The sequence below is a fragment of the Pararge aegeria genome, chromosome 12 (assembly GCF_905163445.1).
Source record: "Pararge aegeria chromosome 12, ilParAegt1.1, whole genome shotgun sequence".
Classification (NCBI taxonomy): domain Eukaryota; kingdom Metazoa; phylum Arthropoda; class Insecta; order Lepidoptera; family Nymphalidae; genus Pararge; species Pararge aegeria.
This window is the reverse complement of record NC_053191.1, coordinates 16,271,084-16,292,648: the sequence shown is the minus strand read 5'-3', so window position 1 is coordinate 16,292,648 and position 21,565 is coordinate 16,271,084. Positions and strand designations below refer to the sequence as shown.

At 36.6% G+C, this 21,565-nt stretch overlaps 2 protein-coding genes across 2 annotated transcripts; both read left to right on the top strand.

The window, feature by feature from the left end:
• The first annotated feature begins 230 nt into the window (after positions 1-230).
• On the top strand, positions 231-12,254 carry LOC120628252 (cell wall integrity and stress response component 4-like). Its single transcript, XM_039896533.1, has 7 exons — positions 231-284; positions 2,082-2,117; positions 4,936-4,971; positions 6,736-6,888; positions 8,690-9,211; positions 10,126-10,382; positions 11,764-12,254. Exons 1-7 carry the CDS (start codon positions 257-259, stop codon positions 12,250-12,252), a joined length of 1,521 nt encoding a protein of 506 aa, XP_039752467.1. The 5' UTR covers positions 231-256; the 3' UTR covers positions 12,253-12,254.
• A 1,006-nt stretch (positions 12,255-13,260) lies between these two features.
• LOC120628299 lies at positions 13,261-20,631 on the top strand. Its single transcript, XM_039896607.1, has 6 exons — positions 13,261-13,342; positions 14,305-14,337; positions 14,775-14,948; positions 16,424-16,915; positions 18,300-18,391; positions 20,322-20,631. The coding sequence occupies exons 1-6, from the start codon at positions 13,270-13,272 to the stop codon at positions 20,607-20,609; spliced, it is 1,152 nt and encodes a 383-aa protein (XP_039752541.1). The 5' UTR covers positions 13,261-13,269; the 3' UTR covers positions 20,610-20,631.
• Positions 20,632-21,565: the final 934 nt, after the last annotated feature.

Below are 21,565 nucleotides of genomic sequence, written 5' to 3'. Positions count from 1 at the left end.
CAATAATGATGAAGGTACCAGCCAATTGAGGACAGTACTGCATAACAATTTTACCTATGTATCTACTTCGGTGCTTAATTATTTTCCTTCCCGGAGTGAATCGTATCACGTCATCATTTTGATGTTTAATTTATTGATTTGCGACAGCTTTTAGTGTTTGTTATGAGATAAATAGTTAAAACAGGTTATTATAGTAATTTATTAATTAAAATTGATAATCATGACTTCGATAATCTTACCCTCGTGTATAGTGCTAATGAGTTTTACAATGTGTTTCTTATTACGTAAGTTGGTCATTTTATTTTTAATAAGAATCCATTAAACCATTTTTCCCAAGCCAGGCTGTTATTCATAATGGCCTGAATACTTTTGTGCGGTGAACTATTGAATTACAATAATCTTTATACTAATAAAAAGATGAAAGATTTATTTGTTTCATCTTATCAACCCATTGCCGGACCATAACCGAAAGGGTCTAGGTCGTTAGTCCACCATGCTGGTCGCTGGCCCAGGATTGGTGGACTCCACACCCCTTTGCGAACATTATGGAGAATTCGCAGGTATGCAGGTTACCTCACGATGTTTTCCTTCACCGTTGAAGGAAGAACGTTAAGTAAGTTAAATGCTTAAAACGTACATAACTTAGAAAAGTTAAGAGGTGCGCGCTGGGATTAGAACTCGGCCCCCCGAAAGTGAAACCGAAGCACTAACCAGTAGGCTATCACGTTAAAAATAAGCAATAGAACGTAAAGAAACTATTTTCGAAATTTTTATCTGTTTGTCTTTTGGTTAGTGCGCATAGAACACATTTATAACTCATACTCAGGATTAAAATAAAGGATTTTCTTCAGCTTGCTTAGCTCTCCTTAGAATTACCCGTGTAAATTAAGAATCATTGGTGTTTATGGATGAAAATATGTAGCCAGAAGGAGTAGCGTTTAGGCGATACATCTTTTTTAAGCACAAAGGCAAGCACGCTCCTCAGACGGCGGAGACAGTGGCAACGGTGTGTAACTAAAAAACTTTTAATGGAAAAAAATAAATGGGAGAATCCCTTTATGGAGCACTGGGTTGGTACACACTCACATACCAAGTGCTCAAGTGGGTTTAGTTAGTTAGTTATTCTACTTATTTGGCGTGATAGTCAAATAGAATAGTACTGCGCTATTTGATTTGACAGCCGATTGGCGCAGTGGGCAGCGACCCTGCTTTCTGCATCTAAGGCCGTGAGTTCGATTTCCACAACTGGAAAAATGTGTGTGTGATGAATGTTTTTCCATGGCTGAGTGTTTATAGGTATATATGTGTATTATATTCATAAAAATATTCATCAGTAATCTTAGTACCCATAACACAAGCAACGCTTACTTTGGGCCTAGATGGCGATGTATATATTGTCCTAGTATATTTATTTATTTTATTTTATTTATTATACTTCTGGATGCAATAGCTTTCGAATAGTAAAAGATATTGTTAAAATCTGTTTCAGACTTTATCGATTAAGAAGCCAAAATTTGAAATGCGTACTGTCCATAACATATCTCTTTCTAAGACAAATCCAAAGGATAAAACGGGACCAAGACCCCTCTGCCTGTTTGTCCGTCTGTCCCTCTGTCACAAGGCTGTAGCATATGAATCGTGATAGTTATATAATAATAATAATAAGTTTATTTCAATTAACAGTTACACAGTTAATTAAAAATAGTACAAAATACGGGAAACATAAGGTAATGTGTATCATGAAACCCAAAATCGATAATACTGTGCTATAGTGCAAGACAGAGTCGCAGTTATTATCGCCCATCTCTGGAGCGAGAACCGTACACTTAAATTAAATCTAGTGAGATGAATAAAAATAGAAACCTAAAAACCTTTTGAATTAAATTCAATTGAAAGCATTTCTACATTTACATAAATACATCCATAAGATTTTTTTTTTAAAATTGTACTTAAAAAATTACATATGAGTGTGTGCGTGCGCGTGTGTTTATGTGTATGTGTATGTGAGTTATAAATAACAATTCATGAGATACAGTAATTTGCTCGATCAAAATATTAAGAAAGTTACTCATATATTTCAGATGCAGCAGTAGCTGTTGAAAGGTGTAACGCGAATGGTTGGTATAAATGTTTACTTTAATTAGCGGATTTCGACTTGTATCATTTCTTTTGTACTAATCATTAAACACAGGATTTGAATAAAATTTATTATTATTATTTATTTGTTTATTGAAATAAATTATGTAAAACTAATTAAAATCTAAAACGTCTTCGCAACCACCGCAGCGAGGCACAGTTCTGATGCTGGCAGCTTTTCCTCTTTGGATGGCCAAACTAATTCTTTGGCCAAGGTAACTGCCCGCTCTAGGATCACTAGTAGACTCGATAGCCCTTTTTGATAATTCTTTAAAAGAGCTCAGGCCTCCGGGCCCCGCGGTCAAAAACAAAAATGAAACTGCTATCCAAGTTTTCATATTTACGCCTCTTGACCTGGTCAGCACTAGTAGCAGCTGCACCCACCATGGAGGAGGTGGTCTGGATGTGTGATGCAGCTAGGGTATCGACATAAAAATAGAAATAATAAATTTTATTGAAACAATAATATAACATATTTTGCACCCTTGAGGTCTTGGGAAGTGTTGACTTATGCGAAGAAGTTATCTCGCGGAAGGAGGCCGCGGAGCGGATGTGTGAAGAAATCTGTTGACGCACATCCGTTCCGGTGTAGAGGGGGGGGGGGGGGAGGAGACGGCGGGATACGCTGCACGTCCGCTTTTCCTGGAAGGCGGCTTCCTTTATATTAGTATCCCTACTGACACTGTGTGTGAGGGAGTTCAAGCTGTCCTGATCCCCTCCTTAGCGTAGTAGCCCTGGCAATCTGTTTGGGCGGTTGGTTGACGTCGGGGAAGCATAAAACGGGTTCCCGGACGTCCACTGAAGCCAACGACATGCGGTGCAAACAAAAAGCATTTAGTTTTTTGCCAATATATCAAAATACATTCTGAAAGAGGGGGAAATCTCCAATAAATAACTCCCAACTCCTGGAACTCTTTCTCCATTATTTATAATTTTAATTTAACGCTGAAAATAGGTCTGCGCGCGCGGTTTAAGATTGCGCGCGCGGCGTCAAAAGCTTGTAGGGCACATTTATTAATTTATTTAAAGTATAACCTGGATAGCAGCTTCATTTTTGTGCCTTTTGAAGTAGAGACTTTGTGACCGTGGGGTCCGGAGGCAAGAGGAGCTCTTTTCAAAGAATTATCAAAAAGGGTTATCGAGTCTTCCGGTGATCCTAGAGCGGGCAGTTACCTTGGCCAACGAATTAGTTTGGCCATCCAAAGGGGCAATGCTGCCAGCATCTTAGGAACTGTGCCTCGCCGCGGTGGTTTCGAGGACGTTTTAGATTTAATTTAGTTTGAAATAGTTTATTTTAGGTTATATTTATAAAACAATTATTTTAAAGAATAAATAAATAGTTTAAAGTATTAAATTGATTTCTTTTTAATTTAAAAAAATGATGGTGAAATTTCTTAAGTATTAATAGTTAATGAAATATTGGCAAAAAACGAAATGCCATTTTTTTTAATCTTTAATTGTTTTTAACTTTAGCAATTTTTATGAGCTAATACACGCTTTTGGCTTTTTCTAAGCGCCATTCCAGATCCAATGAGCTATCGCACATAAACAAGAGCAGTATCTCTATTTTTTTACCATTTTCAACTTGTCGACTAGACTATACAGGCTGTTCTGTATAAATGAAAATGTAAAATAAAAATAACGTTAAATTTTGTCCGCCAATTTGGGAAGTCCGCCATATTGAATTTTCTGTGACGTCATTTTATTTTTCACAGGAAACCCTTTTAATTAGTTTTTCACATTCCGCAGAACAAAAGTAGAAAAATACTAAGAAAGATTTTTTTTATGGGTTTGCATAAAAGACATTAGTCGCAGGGGTCGGCTACGTCAATGGGTGTCCCACAGGGCTCAATTTTGGGTCCCTTTCTATCTTATTATGGGGCAAAGCTGTAGATATTGTAACTATATTCATATTGCAGAAAAGAGCTGTACGGTCAATATATAAACTTAAATCACGTGAATGCCTCCGTGAAAAATTTTTAGTCTTTATAAACAAAAGTGAATATAAAGAGTCGACTGACAAGAAATGGTCATAAATTAGTGAAATCTGCATATCGTCTGCGAAAGGTGCAGAAGTCATTTGTGGGATTGAGTATACGCTTTTATAATATGATTCCTAAGGTAATTTTGGACCTACCAATGCATAAGTTTAAAGAATGTGTTAAAACACATTTATTACAGCGAGGCTATTATGCAATTGATGAATTCCTTAATGACAATGTTGCTTGGAAGCATCCGGCTCCGCTTTCATCTCTCACAAGATAGAAAAATGAATTATAAAATGTAATTTGTTGATATTGGAAAAGAGCAACTGGTGAGTTTCTTGCCGGCTTCTTCTCGGTAGAATCTGCCTTCCGAACCGGTGGTAGAGACACTACACACAGATAGACTTGACGTTTCAAAAGTTCTTATATTAGGCCTACTTGAAATTAATGATTTTCTTGAATTTTTTAGTATTTTATCGTACTCGTCATCTAGTATAAAGCGCGAAGAATCGATTCTATATCGAAAGAGAGTATTTTTGGATATCCTTAAAACATTGGCAATAACATTTGCGCGTTATTCTTAAAGCTACAATATTCAGTGGTCCGTTTATAATTTTCATTTGGGTTTTCATACCTCTTATGTATTATTAATTTAATTATTATTTTAACTTTCGGCTAAAATGTCAGTCACTGCGAGGTCAGTTATTATAATAAGTCAGTAATTAATCAACAACATCATTCCGGGCTTTTAACTTTTATTGACTCTATTGAATAACGTAAAATATAATTAACTTTGAATTTATCTGATTTTCAGGTTACAAAGTACCCCAGAAGTGTAATGGGGATGGAGGTACGTAACGTTCCACAATAATCTATAATGCCCGCCAACCCGCCTTTGAGCAGCGTGAAGGATAAAAGCTCTATAACCCTCTATATAAGCAAGGCCTGGTCCAGAGAATTAGCCGCTTCGAGTAAAATTTATTTGCATTAACACCACATAAGGGTTGAGCTTGCTTTTCCAAAGATGGGATTTTATACAAGGCTAGTAAAGTCGGTAGCATGTACACTTTAAAAGTGTCGCTAATTCTTGATTTAGAGAAAAAAATCAAAAACAAATATGAAACGCCTCGAAAAATGGCACTTACGTACTAGTTAAGGCAATCGGACAGTAACTTCAAAAAGATTTAGCAGTATTCAAAATAAATCATGCTTACAAAAGTAAATCGGAGAAATTTCATACCTACATTCCTTCGATATTTTCATCTTGTCGAGTTCAACCATTTTTTTCTTATTAACTTTCTTATTGAACCAGGCTTAGCTATCCTAAATACATAAAGTGCTGCCACATTTATGAGGCACATGTCTTTCGAAAAAACAAAAACAAAAGCGGACGAAGTCGCGGGCAACAGCTAGTTTAATATATTTTGAAAATTTTGACCGGGGGATGCTTTATAATCTATACTGAGTCCAAATCAGATTTTTATTTTATTTTTGTTTGTCTGTCTGTCTGTCCAGGCCTCTCGTGAAAACTACTGAACGGATTTAAATTCAATTTGGTATAGTGGTAGCTAATATTCCGGGTTAACATATTTTTATCCCGATAAACAAAAAGAATTATTAAAGTTAAGATTTTAATAATTCTTTTTTTTTATTTGAAAGTATATACTATCAAGCATGTATTGTCTAATTTTAAGAAAGATCTGGATCTCGGAAATAAAGGACATAACTCTTCACTGATAATAGCAAGTCGCAAGGCATACGGGATATTAAATTATTTAAATTAGACCTATGTTTAGAAGTTAGTTAGTTTACGGGTATAAAAATGCTAAAAGCAAGAAAAATGCAGAGGGATGCCCGGCCGCGTATTATTTTAATCTTAGTTTTTCTTAGTTTTTTTTAAGATATTAAAACAGATAGTAATCGATATGATGCAGATGAAGTTGCGCGGGTCAGCTAGATAATGAAGATTTTATTTGGAGTAGTAGCAGAAGTATTTGTACAGTACTAAACACCACCGATATGATTTTCGATCCATTTCCAATAATTAGAAGATTCCAAAAAAGCTCTATTAATATTAATTTTCAATCGTTTTTTTTTTTTTAATCTTTATTTAAAGAGCTTTGTCGGCAATGTGACTTTGTATGAAATGTTTCCTAAAACTATATTTATACCGTCAATAGATTGGTATATACAATTTGTATTACCTATTGTATTGTATGTTATTTGTATTTGTTATTACCTATAGATGGCGTCACGTGAATGTTTACGCTTCGTTTATCGATCGTTCGATATCATCATATCAACCCACTACCGGCCGACTACAAGGCACGGGTCTCTTCCCACAATGAGAAACTTGATTAGTGGACTCCACACCACTTTAAGAACAATGAAGAAATCTCAGGCATGCAGGTTCCCTTACGATGTTTCCTTTATCGTGAGGAAACCTGCATGCCTGAGAATTCACCAACACGTTCTCAAACGCGTGTGAAGTCTACCAATCTGCATTAGATACGGTCAGTGCGGTTAGCTACGGCATACCCTTCTCTTCCTGGTAGGATACCACAGTGGGCCGATAATGGGTTGGAAGTATGAGGCTACTTATTTTATTTTCCAGAATTTTGCTTGTCTCACAACGGTGCGCCTATAGAATCAGGAAAGTTCGAATTTGGAAGTCTAATGATGGCAACGATCGGATGCCATTATAGAATGGACCCTGCAAAATATCCTCATAAAATAACAGTGGATTTAACTTTTAAAAGTGAACTAAGTAAGTGACCGCTTCTATTTAGTTAACACGGCTAGCATAGGCTGAAGACATTTTTTTTTTTATAGACGAGCGCTTGACTGCATACACACCTGATGGTAAGCAATGATGCAGCTTAAGGTGGAGCGCGCTTGCCTAGAATATGCCTATTCACTCTAGATTTGAAGGTACTCAATGTGGTTAGAACTGGGGAAAATGGAAGCTGGAAGAGCATTCCAGATCCTAGCGGTGCAGATCAGAAACGAAGATGCGAAGCGCTTCGTCCGCGTCCGCGGTATATTAACCACGTAGGGATGCAGATCCTTACGGTGCCTCGCGGTTCGATAGTAAAAAGGCGAGGGGGTAACTAGATCAAATAGTTCTTGAGCACACTCTCCGAAAACAAAAAAAACACACAAAGACAAAAATTATATCCCTCGATTTTATACCGTTTTTTTGTTTTGGCGCGGTAGAAAATCTTTATTGCTATCTGCGACCCTTGGGCAGGGCAGGACGGAAGTTATGTGGGACTCTAAAGGGGGTATACCCAAACCTAAAAACCACCACGGCATGTCGCTCTTGTGGTCTACCAACCACCCCAACCGATTGGGGATAAGAGTAACAAATGTAATACAATAGATATAATAAGTTCTTCTTGCTAACGTAAACTAATATTTTTTTTGTTGTTCAGGCTAACACATAAGGTGTGTTAGCCTGAACAACAAAAAAACATGTACAATGAGTAATTAAAAATACAATAAGTAACGCCTAATCAAAGGATATTCCTAGGTACATATACCTTTCACCAGTCGACTTTCACTAGGCAACTTCAATTATAACCTAACTTGCTTAAGGTTCTTGCCACAATGTAATATCGTATTTTTCATTTTTTTCATCTGTCAAGTTTCAGTTTACGAGTCCCCTAAACTTCACGATCCGCCAAATTGGTGTCGTAACTTAAAACGGCGCCTTACGTCCTTAGGCATCACATAAGAGTTCGTAAAATGTTTTATCTCTAGGAATCATCTAAATCACCAGGCATGCGATTGCCCTAACCATTTTTAGGAAAAACGGACATTAAAGTATTATATATATATATATCATGTTTGTCCGCGATTTCGTCAACCAACTCTCCAAAATAAATAAATAAATGTACAACGACAATACACACATCGCCATCCGGCCACAAAGTAAGCGTGGCTTGTGTTATGGGTACTAAGTTGACTGATGATAATTTTTAATGAATAATATACATAAATACTTATAATATACAGTAAGCAATTAGGATTTATTTTAACTAAAAAAAACAATTAATAAACAAAAACATTTAATAATTATCAAGTTAAGAAACACTTTATGAAATGATTTTGCAAATGGACAGCAATTAACTATAACGTCCGTCTATATCTGGTGCTGAAGCCGAACTGAGCTCCGTTTGGCGTGCGCGCAGCCTTGTACCCCGCGCGCCCCTCCAAGCGCGCCCCTCCAAGTCCGCTTGCCTCACGCCACGGCATCGTCCGAGTAGGCCACGCCTCCAAACATGACTAGTCGAGACTAATTCTCTGCTAATTATACATATAAACACCCAGACACTGATGTTAATCACACAAACATTTTCCAGTTGTGGGAATCGAACCCACGGACTGGGCTCAGAAAGCAGGGTCGCTGCCCACCAATCAGCCAATCAGCTGTTAACGCTCCAAAATATAACTTCTTTCTATTGTAATATTGTCCTGTGTGGGCCTTAATGAAAGTAAAGAATAGTAGACCGCCTTTGTGCACGTAATTTTCTCCCTTCAAAGTTTTAAATTTACTCTTGTTACAGATGAAGTGCTGTTAAAAGGAGCTCATGATTGTAGAAATCTGATGAAACCTATACATTTGTCTCCAGACATTAACAACAGAAATTTAACTTGTGAGGCCGTAGTTAGATACACATCGATACTAAAAGACACAAAAACAAAAACAATAACATTTAAATACGAACCGCCTACAACCCCACCATCACTAACAACAATACCAACATTACCAACGAAGATACAAACAACGGCGGCAACGATTCCCACAACTTCACCAACCACAACACAAAAAACAACGCCAACAACAAAGTCATCAACAACAGTGCCAACAACAACAACGTCTGTAACAACGGCCAAAACAACAACGCCATCAACAAAGTCATCAATAACAACAACGTTTGTAACAATGGCCCAAAAAACAATGACGCCAGCAAGCATAACCCCAACAAGAATAACGCTACCAACAGCGACAACAAACGCGTTAGCAATAATGCCAACCCCAACAACAATAACAACCGAAAGTATTTCAACGAATAATGCAGTTGGAGGTAAGATTAATATCAGTTAAGTTTATCAGTTTTCATAACAATGATATTTTTTATTAACCGACTTCAAAAAGGCTTCCCCCTTTTTTGAAGTGGATATGTATGATCAGGATATCATTTTATATTTTTTATGTATAATTCCTCGCAAGAGATTTAACAGTTGGTCCTATCGTCATCAAATTAAGACCTGTAGTGTTATCTTGGAGAACTCGATGGACTTTTTAAATAAAGTAGGCAACCTATAGAGATTTGGGTAGGTATTTTTAATAGTAACATATCCATTCTAATGCACAATTTCGGCAAGTAAAACTGATGATGAAGAAGGATTTCACGAGTTGCCATTAGATTACTTTTATTTAGATGCCCAGCAATTTATGATCATCATGAAAAAGGAGCTGTTTTTATTATTGTATCATTAAATTGGTTACATTTAAGGACATCAACGTGACAATAACAAAAATAAAAGAGAAAGGCAGGAGATTGAATCATTCTAGAAATGACCACGGTATGCAAAATTAAACTTAAAGCTAATCAACTACAAAAAAATAATTATAATTTTATACCTGTGTAAAGAAAATCTTTACGACCATTTTGACGACGCAACCGGGAGCGCTGTGAATTTAAGTAGGATGGGTTCGATTTCAATTGAATCTAAATTAAAAGAAATTGGCAATTCGGCGGGAGGCTTTGGCCGTGGCTAGTTACCACCCTACCGTCCAAGACGTGCCGCTAAGCGATAGTAGCCGATTAGGGGTATGGGTTTAATATAACTACCATACCCCTAACAGGTTAGTTACCATCTTAGACTGCATCATCATTTACCAGCAGGTGAGATTGCAATAAGAGCTTGAAAGCTTGTAGTGATAAAAATATAATAACATAGGCAGATGCATGGTTAAGCATTGTTTTTTTTTTAGACAAAGACACCACAAACAGCAAAGAAGATAACAAAAATGACGGAGAAGATACCAAAAATAGTCAAGAATTTTACAAAAACGTTGAAAATAACAACCAAAGCTATGGAGAAGTAAACCCAAACGACCAAGAAGTTATCGAACCGTTTCTAAAGAAACACTGGATCCCGTTAACGTCTGGTTTCGTACTGCTTTGTGTAGTAATAGTTTCAATTGTGGTTACGTGTACAGTTATAAGAACCAGAAAAACGCAAAAAGAGGTATGGTTTCGTTTATTTTTGACCAGCTGATCGACTACTACTGACCAGCAAGCGACATCAAACGTGTTGCTCAAAGCTGCTGGACATCTATTTGTTCAATTTTGGAGTGAAAACTTCTTTAGGCGCGGTGAGTAGGTACATTATGCGTTAACAAAAATCATGGAACTCGCGTCATCGTCACAGAACGCTTTCCATGAGCTATATATTGCATATACAACGCGTAACCGAATTACGAAATAATATTTAAAGGTGCATAAGTGTATTTCATAAGGAATCACCTGTAAAAATATTAAATCAAAAGAAGCATATTTTTTTTTCAATATAAACTCATTCATAACATTTTAAGTATTTACTTATGACAACCCTATTGAAGATAAAAGACTGACATGTGCATAGTACCTACGCTACGCGACGCTTGCATAATAAAGTACAGGAGTGGCTTATTTTAATTCTGCATGTGATTTTAGGGCTGTATCTGATTTCTTTCAGAACAAATTATGGCAGTGGCTTACTCAAAAACTATTAGATTTTCGGTTTTAGAGATAAGTCTCACGGACAGTGGATAATGTACTTCTAAAGCCATTAAAGTATTATTTCGGTTTTCATATTATGTTCGTTGTATATGGAAACTTTTTGGGTGAACAAAAAGCTCGAAACTCGCGTCATCGTCACCGGACGCATGCCATGAGCTATATGTAGACTGTATATATATGTGTACTTTATGAGTAAACAAAAAACGTGATCCTTGCATCATCGTCACCGAACTACAACCGGATTATTGTATTGATCTTTCCAAACGTCGATTCCCAACATCTCATTAAAAGTCCGACTGAAATAAGAAGAAAAGCAAAGACTGCCAACGCCTTACTCCAGCAGAACCTCAAAATCAATTCCATGATTTATACGTTATCAGGTTACAATAAGACATAAATACATCTTCTCAAAAAAGGAAAAAATTCAAATAATTCTTTTTTTTTTATTTAGTTTTAAATAAGGACACGGGTCTCTTCCCATAATGAGAAGGGGTTGAGGCCGTAGTCCGCCACGCTTTCCCAGTGCGGATTGATGGAATATAATATAATTAATGCATATTTTTGTGAACTTAAAAAACAGCATTTTCATACAAACTTCCAACCCCATGTTTTACCCCTTTAGGGATAGGATTGGATATTTGAAACATATTATGTATTTATAATGAGTATATTGACTCAATTTCTAATGACGGCTTAATGAATATTAAGAGTGGGCTCCTACACATCGCACACATTCGTGGCCTTTTCAGGCGTCCGAGTTGACTAACTAAAGTCGTTAGTCATTATACATGCAAGAGGTGTGTGCTCAAATAATTAGACTGGTGATTATTGTACTTTTTTCGTTTCAGGACAAATCACATCTAAACTCAAATGGGTCAAGAAACGATTTAGACGTCACACATTCTCCACCTGGTCGAAACGAAGCGCGCACAGAACCTAAAATTAACGATTATTATTCTGATATCAACTACGATTATCCTAGCCCAGAAGTATACAGCGACCCATACATGGCGATGTACAGTCAACCTCTACCCAAATGTGTTAGACCACCACCTAAAATAACACCAAATCCTAAACCCAAGCCTAAACCGAGTTATCGAAATTATTCTAATTCGACTCACCGCGACTACAACGGGTACAGTGAATTGAACAAGCCATCAACTTACAATAATATTGTCAAGAATACCGGTACAATGTACAGAAACACCGGTAAGACTCACAAGAATATGGAAAGCGTTCAGTTTTACGATAACATGGCAGCGAGTTATTCTAATACGGCCAAACGGATATGTCCTGATGTCAATAGTGAGCCTGCTTTGTATGAGGTACCGTCCTAAAAGTTGACGATCAAAAAAAAAAAAACAATTAAACGTCTGTACAAAAAACTTGTTTTTATTTATTACGTGCTACTACTATTGTATTATATAATGCCGTTAGTTGTGTACTGCTAGAGCTGCCGATGGCTAAGGAAGCAACTAGAAGAGGACCTGTTATAACTACAGTTTGCCCACCTTAGTGTGATGTGGATGTCAAAATGGCAACTTCCGCTAGTGTTCCGTGTTAGTGTGTTTCGATAGTACAAACAAAAATAACACTTTAAATTCTGCTTTATTATAGAATACACAATTTCAACAAAACGCATGACCATTGTGTATGTTTTCTCAGGAAATGTGCACGCTTTAATGGTGAATTTACACGTTCTAGCTATATGACTATACTATCTTATGCACAGAGTATGCAGATGATATAAAATTAAGAAAATCTTCAGTACTATTTATAAAAACTTGGGTTAGGCTTTTTATAATTCTTACAATGCCTATCGTTAAGTTTTTATAACTCAGACTAGTGATTTTATTCATTTTATATCATCTGCCCACTTAGTGCATACCCTGTATGCACGTTACAGCTTATGGCCGTCTCTTATTCATTTACTGCTATCTAACACCCTAAACGTTACATTTTAATGTTATGTTATTCTTAAGTTGTCAAGAATATCGGAACAACCTACAATCGTCAAGTCGTGTCTGTGATTGTGTGTGTGTGCATCTTGGAACCCCAACGTCCATCGGTTCTCCGAGCTATGTGCCACCCACTTCAGCTTTGCGACTAACTGAGCGCTGTCGGTAAATATAGTTCTTCTACAGAGCATTCTCAGTAATCGAGCCGAACTAGGTAGCAAACAAACCAATAAACACCCAAACAAACACCATTCCGATTTATAATATTAGCATGGACATTTCGTGTAGATAGGTACCGCTTATTTTCCTTCCTCGTTGTTACTAATATAGACATTATTTGAGGTATCTATTTAAATTCTAGTGCCATACTAATGTGAGCTTTCAGTATAGCCGATCATGAATATCATAATTAGGATATTTCATTTTTTTATTATTGTGTTTGTCTTCTCATTGCACTTCTTACACCTAAGTAAGTATCAAAATAAGTTTTCTCGGTGTTCAAAAGTTTAATAACCGGAGCCTGTTTTGACTCACGATGAACAATTCAATGCCCGAAGTAAGTGACGCCTAATCAAAGAAGTTTCCTAGGCATAAATTTATTATATATGAATTACCTTTCACGATTTTCAATAGGCAACTTGTTCAAATTTTTAACTTGTATATGATTCTTGCCACAAGTATGTAGATATAAAATTCCACACGTATTTTGTGTTAGTATTATCATATTTTGCATTTTTCGTATGGATAAGGTTATTATAAAAACCTTTTTATTTTATCTTCTTTGGCGCAACAAGATATCGGTCTTTTCAAAAATTTTATCATACGTCTTATGTTCTACGTTTGTAGAGAAAACAACACTAACAATAAAGAAAAGGTATTTAATAAATTGAAAGTTTTATTATAACGCATTATCTATATAGTTGTCTCATTATCGGATCACCAAGTTTCACTGAACATTAAAATTCGAGATTTTTGTACAATTGAATGGAATGAGCCCGCAGAATTTGAAAATTGAATATTTGTCGCGATGGAGAAAAATGATGAGAGTGAATTTTTAAGATGCGCGCGCACACACTACACCTGAATTCTACATCGTGAAGTTAGTTCTAGGTGGCATGGAAATCGATAACTATGTTCAAGTTGTATATTCTAGTATTTTTATATTTAGAACACGTGTTTCGTAAATCGTAACAGTACAAACTGCAAATAAATAAATATTATTACGATAATAAAACCTTTCATATTTAAATACAATCTTTTTGATTAATATTAATATTTATAGTTAATCACTACTGCATTTTAGTTATTTTTGTTCCATACGCCAAAGAAGTATAACTTCTAACGCGTGTACATAAGTACACACACTCTTTCTCATAACGCCGCTAAAGAAGTATAACTTCGAAATTCTGTTTAACTAAATAGTTATTTCAGATGCGGTACAAGATTACGACTGCGCTGATAAAGGTAAAATATTTAGTTCGCTATTTTTTTAATTCTTTATTTATTTGGGACATTTTTTATATTTATTAAGTACGAGCGCACCAGGCAGCAAGTAACAACCAGGTACCCATTGAATATACACTGAAATTTTCATCAAATTGACCCAGATGTTTGGGAGGAGTGGTGACAAATATACGTAACGAAGAATTATTTTACTGTGAGATGGTGATAACAAAAAAAATAGTTGCCCGGCTAAGTTTGTTGCGGGCTCATCTCAGACCAGGGCGCTTTTGGAACCCTCGTAGCTTTAGGTTTAAGTTAATCGAACGAAGTAATCACCATCCCCTTACAGTACACATATATATGTTTAAATATATATACGCTTCATAATTATGAATATGAATTTAAATGTTTGTTAAACCTAATAAATAAAAAAATAAAATTACCTTGTTATTTTTCAGACGTATGCATAACCGGGTTTGATGAATCAAAAGCCAGGTTTGAGAACAATAGCATAATATACAGCTACAGTGGTAAGGAGAAACTCAAACTTACCTGTCATGTAACAAAACATAAATTGCTAAGTAGCTGTTTGTACGATGACAGTGAAGTAGTCAATACGCGATGGATGAAAGGTAAGTTAAGATTTCCCAATACCACGGTCTTGTGTCGCTTGGATCCAGCGGCTCCCTGCGACTAGTTTGATGTAATCTGTCGATGTTCTTGGGAGGCGGCGGGTAGCTAACTATAAGCTATTGGGCTAGCTACCAGTCACCTACACACGCCTCTCTATCGGTCTGAGGAGCAGTTCAAAATGTCCTGATCCCCTCCTCGTTAGTGCGGGCACCCCAGCAATCGGTTGGGGTGGTAGACGTCCGGGCGTCTAACAAAACCAAAAAAAGGGGCATGCCGTGCCAACCAGCAGAAAACGAATATCCATTAGTTTGGGTATACCCCTTTAGAGTGGGGAGTCCCATATAACCTCCGTCCTGCCCAAGGGTCGTCAAAAAAAAAAACAACGCTGAGTTCACCGGCGCGAGGTCGCCATTTTAGCACCTTGGGATCCCAACGTCCATTGTTTCTCAGAGCTTGTGCCCCGCCCATTGCCACTTCAGCTTCGCGGCTCGCTTAACTCTGGTCTGTAACTCTGGTCATATACGGATCTGCTCATTTCTGATTCGATCACGTAGACATACTCGGAGCATACTCTCTCCGTCCGCTGTGAGACTCTGAGCCTTCTTATGAAACCCAGAAGAAGGCTCAGAGCAAGAGAGAGCGAGAGAGCGAGAGAGAGCGATATAGGTAAATGGCCATTTTTAACTCTTAACATTTGATTTGCCCATAGTGGTTATAGATGTATTTTTTTGTCACAAAGCTAAATTCAAATTCAAAATTCATTTATTTCAAGGCCTAAATAAACGTCGAGCTCGAATGCATACCCTGTCTTATTAATAATACTAGATTACCCGCCGGCGCTTGTTTTTCTGGGATATAAACCTATGTTACTCTGCGACATTTCTACTACATTACAACTTTATGCCAAAAATCAAGTCGATCGGTTGGTTGATTAGGTAGGGTTTAAACTAAAATGAACAAACAAACACAATTTCACATTTTTAATATTAGTATGGATTAATGAATTTAAACTAAGAACGAACAAACAAACATATTTTGCCATTTTTAATATTAAGTAGTATGGATTAATGAATTCCGTGTGGTGACGGCAGATCGGAGCACACTTGTTCCGTGGGTGTCGTATGAGTTGACTAGCGGAATAAGTCAAAGTCAAAAATATCTTTATTCAAGTACTGCTGGAAGCTGGAACTTTTAATGACTGAGATAGGCTGATGATGATGATGATTTGCAAGAACATTTGTACAATATCAAGATGTTGGTAAACGACATAGTCAGTTTAAAGAGCATAACATTCTACAAAATTAATAGTTTGCAAATTTGGTTGGTGCTAAAAATTGAAAAGATCAACCTTAATTAAATGTCAAATTAAATCAAAATAAACACTACAAACACATGATAAAATTAAAAATGTCAGATTTACCACTAGGCTATCAGCGCTTCACCGTCATCATAGTAACTGTAATTTATTCCACAGGTCAAGCCTCCGTCAGCAATGAGATAACTGGTGACATTCTTACAATAGATATTGATTTACCTTTAGACGGTAATGTGACCGATTTCAAATGTGAGTCGTTTGCAGCATTATATCCTTGTAAAAGCACAGCGTATATTACATTTTTGTATGTGCCGGAAGTTCGGAGATTAACTGAAACGCAAAAAGAAAATTTTAATGTAAGACAAAATGAAAGCCATACTGAAGCGCACAATGGAACTGTTCAAGAAACCCACACTGAAAGACAGAATAATGTTACTGACAATGATACACAAAATAAGTTTCAAAATTTAACGTACAATGGAAGACAAAATAAGACTCAAAGTGTAACTAACAATGAGACACAAAATAAGACTCATAATGTAACTTACAATGAGACACAAAATACGACTATTAATGAGACACAAACTGAGATTCTTATTGAAAAACATAGTGGAATTCAAAATGAAACACAAAACCAAAAACTAGATGAAGGTGGGTGTAATATTTCTTCTTTTATTAAGTTAATGAAGTGGTGATAGCACACCTCTAACTTTCCAAGTTATGTGCGTTTTAAGTAATTAAAATATCACTTGGTTCGACGGTGAAGGAAAACATCGTGAGGAAACTTGCATGCCTGAGAGTTCTACATAATGTTCTCAAAGGTGTGTGGAGTCTACCCATCCGCACTAGGCCAGCGTGGTGGACTACGGCCTTAACCCCTCCGTAGCTTGTGTTATGGGTACTAAGATGACTGATGAATATTTTTATGAGCATTACACATAAATACTCATAATATACAGATGAACACCCAGACATTGAAAAACATTCATGTTCATCACACAAACATTCTCCAGTTGTGGGAATCGAACCCACGGCCAAGGACTGAGAAAGCCGGGTCGCTGCCCACTACGCCAGTCGGCCGTCTAATTATAAACAACGTGGAAATGAAAACCGTAATAATACTTCACATGCTTTTAAGGTACATTATGTACTGTCTCTGACAATCTTTGAATCAGAACTAATAGTTTTTGCTGAAAGCACTGCCATAGTTTTTACTGAAAGAAATCAGAAACAGCTCTAACATCGCATGCATAATTACAATCATGTGACATCTGTCAATTTATTGTACGCGTCGCGTTGCGTTGGTACTATGCGCGTGTCGGTCTTTTATCTTCGATAGGGCTGTCATAAATAAACACTTAGGATTTTTATAATTTTTATTAGTGTTTTTACCTTTACTTGGAGGAATTATCAATTTTATAAATTTAAAATGCATATAAAAACACAGTCACACTACATTAAAGGCATGTACTAATTTCGGCATCGACGGTAGGAGAGCCGTAGCTTAATTGGTGAAAGCGCTCAGGCCGCGACTGCCCGAGAGTCGCAGGTTCAAATCCTGTCGGTTTCGAAAATTTTTATATGCATTTTAAATTTATAACACTTAGAATGTTTTAAATTTGTTTGTAGACAAAAATGTATATGTTTTGTTTTGATTTAATATTTTTACAGGGTGATTCCTTATGAAATATACTTATGCGTCCTTCAATATTACATCTGTTACACGTTGTATATAGCTCATGCATTATTTTTGATTATCGAAGTTTAATAATAATATTATTAATATACTTTATTGGGCACAAAGAAACATGTACAATTATAATGGTATAGAAAAATACATTTGTTATCGATATACTTAGATATTTTTTTACCGATATTGTTTACTTCTGCCCCTATACTAGGATTTAAACCTGTATTATAGGAGGCAGTGCTCTCCAACACTTGCACAAGTTTGCACTTCAAAAATATTGATAATTGTATGTGTAATATTTAATTTGTATAACAAACTATTCTTAACAAGTGGTTTTCTTTTTAGGAATGTCTAATAACTGGATTATAATACCCGTTGCGATTTTCATTACTATTTCAATAGTGATATCAATATACACACTATTAAGAAATAAAAAGGTATTTATAGTAAAACAAATTTTCTTTTTTTCATATAGACTTGCGTATATTGCAGTAAGTTTAATATAATTTGGAAGCGATGGCGTGCCGTGTGGTGACGGCAGATGAAAATAGAGATTGCGCGTGTTGTACGAGGCGATTAACGGACTATATAGTGCATCTACTACCATTGGCGTGCACGGGGTTTTTGACCAGGGTATGCCTAAAGAAGGAAAATGCTACATACATGAAGTGCACGCCACTGTCTACTACCATCTACTGCGATCACCAATCCGTCTGCCCAGTGAAGTGATTATGGGTAAACCCACTCCCGTTGGGAGAGGCCCTTAATCCAGCATTGGACTGTTATAGGATTCGATACCATAGTGGTTAGAGCTTCGGCATCCATTTCCAGATCACCGAGTTCGATCCCCGCCACGCACCTCTTAGTTTTTGGAGCTATGTGCGTTCTTAATTTAAAAATATACAACTTGCTTTAAAGTTGAAGGAAAACTTCCTGAGAACCTACATAATAAATCCATACCCCTAATCGTTTTCTAAACGCGGCATCGTCCCGGAGCGCTAAATCGCTTGGCGGCACATCTTTGTCAATAGGGTGGTAACGAGCCACGGCCGAAGCCTCTCTCAAGATCAGACCAGAGAAAATTTGGAAATTCATAAAATGCCCAAATTGCCCCCGTTGGACATCGAACGCGGGACCGTCTACTTATATACCACAGCACTCACCGCTGCGCACGGGAGGTTCTCTGTACTCCTTTTCCGACTAACCTTGTTAACGGCAAGTAGTGAAGCGGTGATAGCCCAGTGGGAAGGACTTCAACTTCACTTTCGGGGGGGGCGAGTTCGAATCCCGGCACGCAGCTCTAACTTTTCATAGCAATTAAAATATTACTTGCTTCAACGGTGAACGAAAACATGGTGAGGAAACCTGCATGCCTGAGAGTTTAACATACCTAATGTACTCAAAGGTGTGTGTCCACCAATCCGCACTGATGACAATAACGAACACAATCGAAATTTTGTGGGTCAGAGTTCCTCGCGTCAGGAGGTTTGACCATAGTTAGGTTCAGACCCTCAATACCCTACACGTGACCCCTGGGCGGTGCCAAATGAGCAACATAATATTGGTGATAGGCCGAGGCTAAAATAAACACCCTGCGAGCAAAGCCGCGTCGCAAAATGATTCTTCGTTGGGCAAGATTTATCATATCCCATGTTGTATCGTGTTCCGATGCGATGCTCGTAGTAAGCCATACTTGAGCGGCTGAGTTAGTACAGTTGAATGAATGAATGAATTAATATACTTTTATTGTATATGTAATATACAGGTGTGCAACCTGAAAAAGTACATAAAAAAGAAAGGTATTTAAAAACAACGTATATACAATGTGGCGGCCTTATCGCTTCATAGCGATTAATAAATAAATAATAATAAATAAATATACTACAACATTACACACATCGCCACCTAGCCCCATAGTAAGCGTAGCTTGTGTTATGGATACTAGGATGACTGATAAATATTTTTATGAATTATATATACATAAATACTAAGAAAATGCATATAAACACCCAGACACTGAAAAACACTTAATGCTCATCACACAAACATTTTCCAGTTGTGGGAATCGAACCCACGGCCTTGGACTCAGAAAGCAGGGTCGCTTCCCACTGCGCCAGTCGGCCGTCGAAAAATTTGTTTGTACATATAGTTTTGTTGTATTTGATGACAGGTTGTATAATGCAAAATCTCGTAAAACTTTCAGTCGCCCATACTTTAAAGGCAAGAGTGAATAGGCATTTTTTAGGCCTTCGCGCCCCAACTTAAACTGCATCATTGCCTTACATCAGGCTTGATAGTTGTCAAGCGGAAGCCCATCAAGTATAAAAAAAAAACAAATTTAATTTTTTCACTCCCGTTTTATTTTAGGTCAATGGATTCCAAGACCTTATTGTATCTAAAGAAAACTCGGAGTACGGCAATGATGAGGACAAAGAGGAATCAGAAGTAAAAAACGTACCGAGCATAAACGCAGTTGATCCTAATAGTGTTTACGACTATTGTGAACGCCTTCCCATGCCGAGCTTCACAAAATCGCCCATAATTATCGGATGTATTAATAGTGTAAACCTAAGTAACGAGCAATTAAAAGAAGATAATATTTATTACAATACAACAGCACGTTGCGATAAAACTACGGTATATTACAACACGTAAGATATATTTTAACAACATTACTGAGGATGTATATTTAGTAACTTTAAACTATGAAGAAGTGGTATAACTCTTTTCATATCTCAAGTTGGAAAATTGGCGCTCTTTATGTAAACTGCGAGAGGCAAACACCTTTTTAACGCCAGCGGGTAGTAATGTAATCCAAAAAGAGAAGTCGGAACAGCCTCTCATTTTATAACATACTATTTTTTTATGCTGTTGTTTTTTGATTTGTCCCCTTCATGAAGTAGGCCTATGATAAAAGCATATACCTAAACAAACTGTATGGTTTTATTTATATTTATTATATAAATAAAGTTTTGAGCTAAAATCATCGTAATTTACATTATGTATTTGATACACCAATTATAATTTTAAATAATTGTTGGTAATAAACGTAAAAATTATGGCTATTAATTATGCTAAAATGGCTTAGATATTAATTTGTCAGATTCCAAATAGGTACAATATAAAACAATACAACGCAATGACACTTTAAAATATTCCATATCTCGATCACGGTAGGTTGTTCTAACTTATCTTAAAAAAAAAAATTGAGTAAAAAATTTGAATGTCAAAAAAAATCATAAAATAAAAAAAAAACAGCAAATGTGGTAACAGGGTATGTGTGAATGTGTGTGGTTATTAGCTAATTCTATGAATATTAGCTAATTCTATGAATAATTTCGCATTAGAAGTGTCCTTCCCAAAAAAATATTATAATAATAGCTTCTGCCCGCGGCCTCGTATGCGTGAATTTCAGAATTGGGTCTTAAGCTTCGCTCGTTTACAATTTTTAATCCTACCACGGGGATTATTTGAGATCGGTATAGAAATTACATGTTCCATAGCATATGCGACATGCATACCAATTTTCAAAGCTGACTGGCAGCGTCTTAGTTCGTAAACAATATTTAATTTGCCTTCGGGAAATACTTAAGGAATCGGTATAAGGTAGC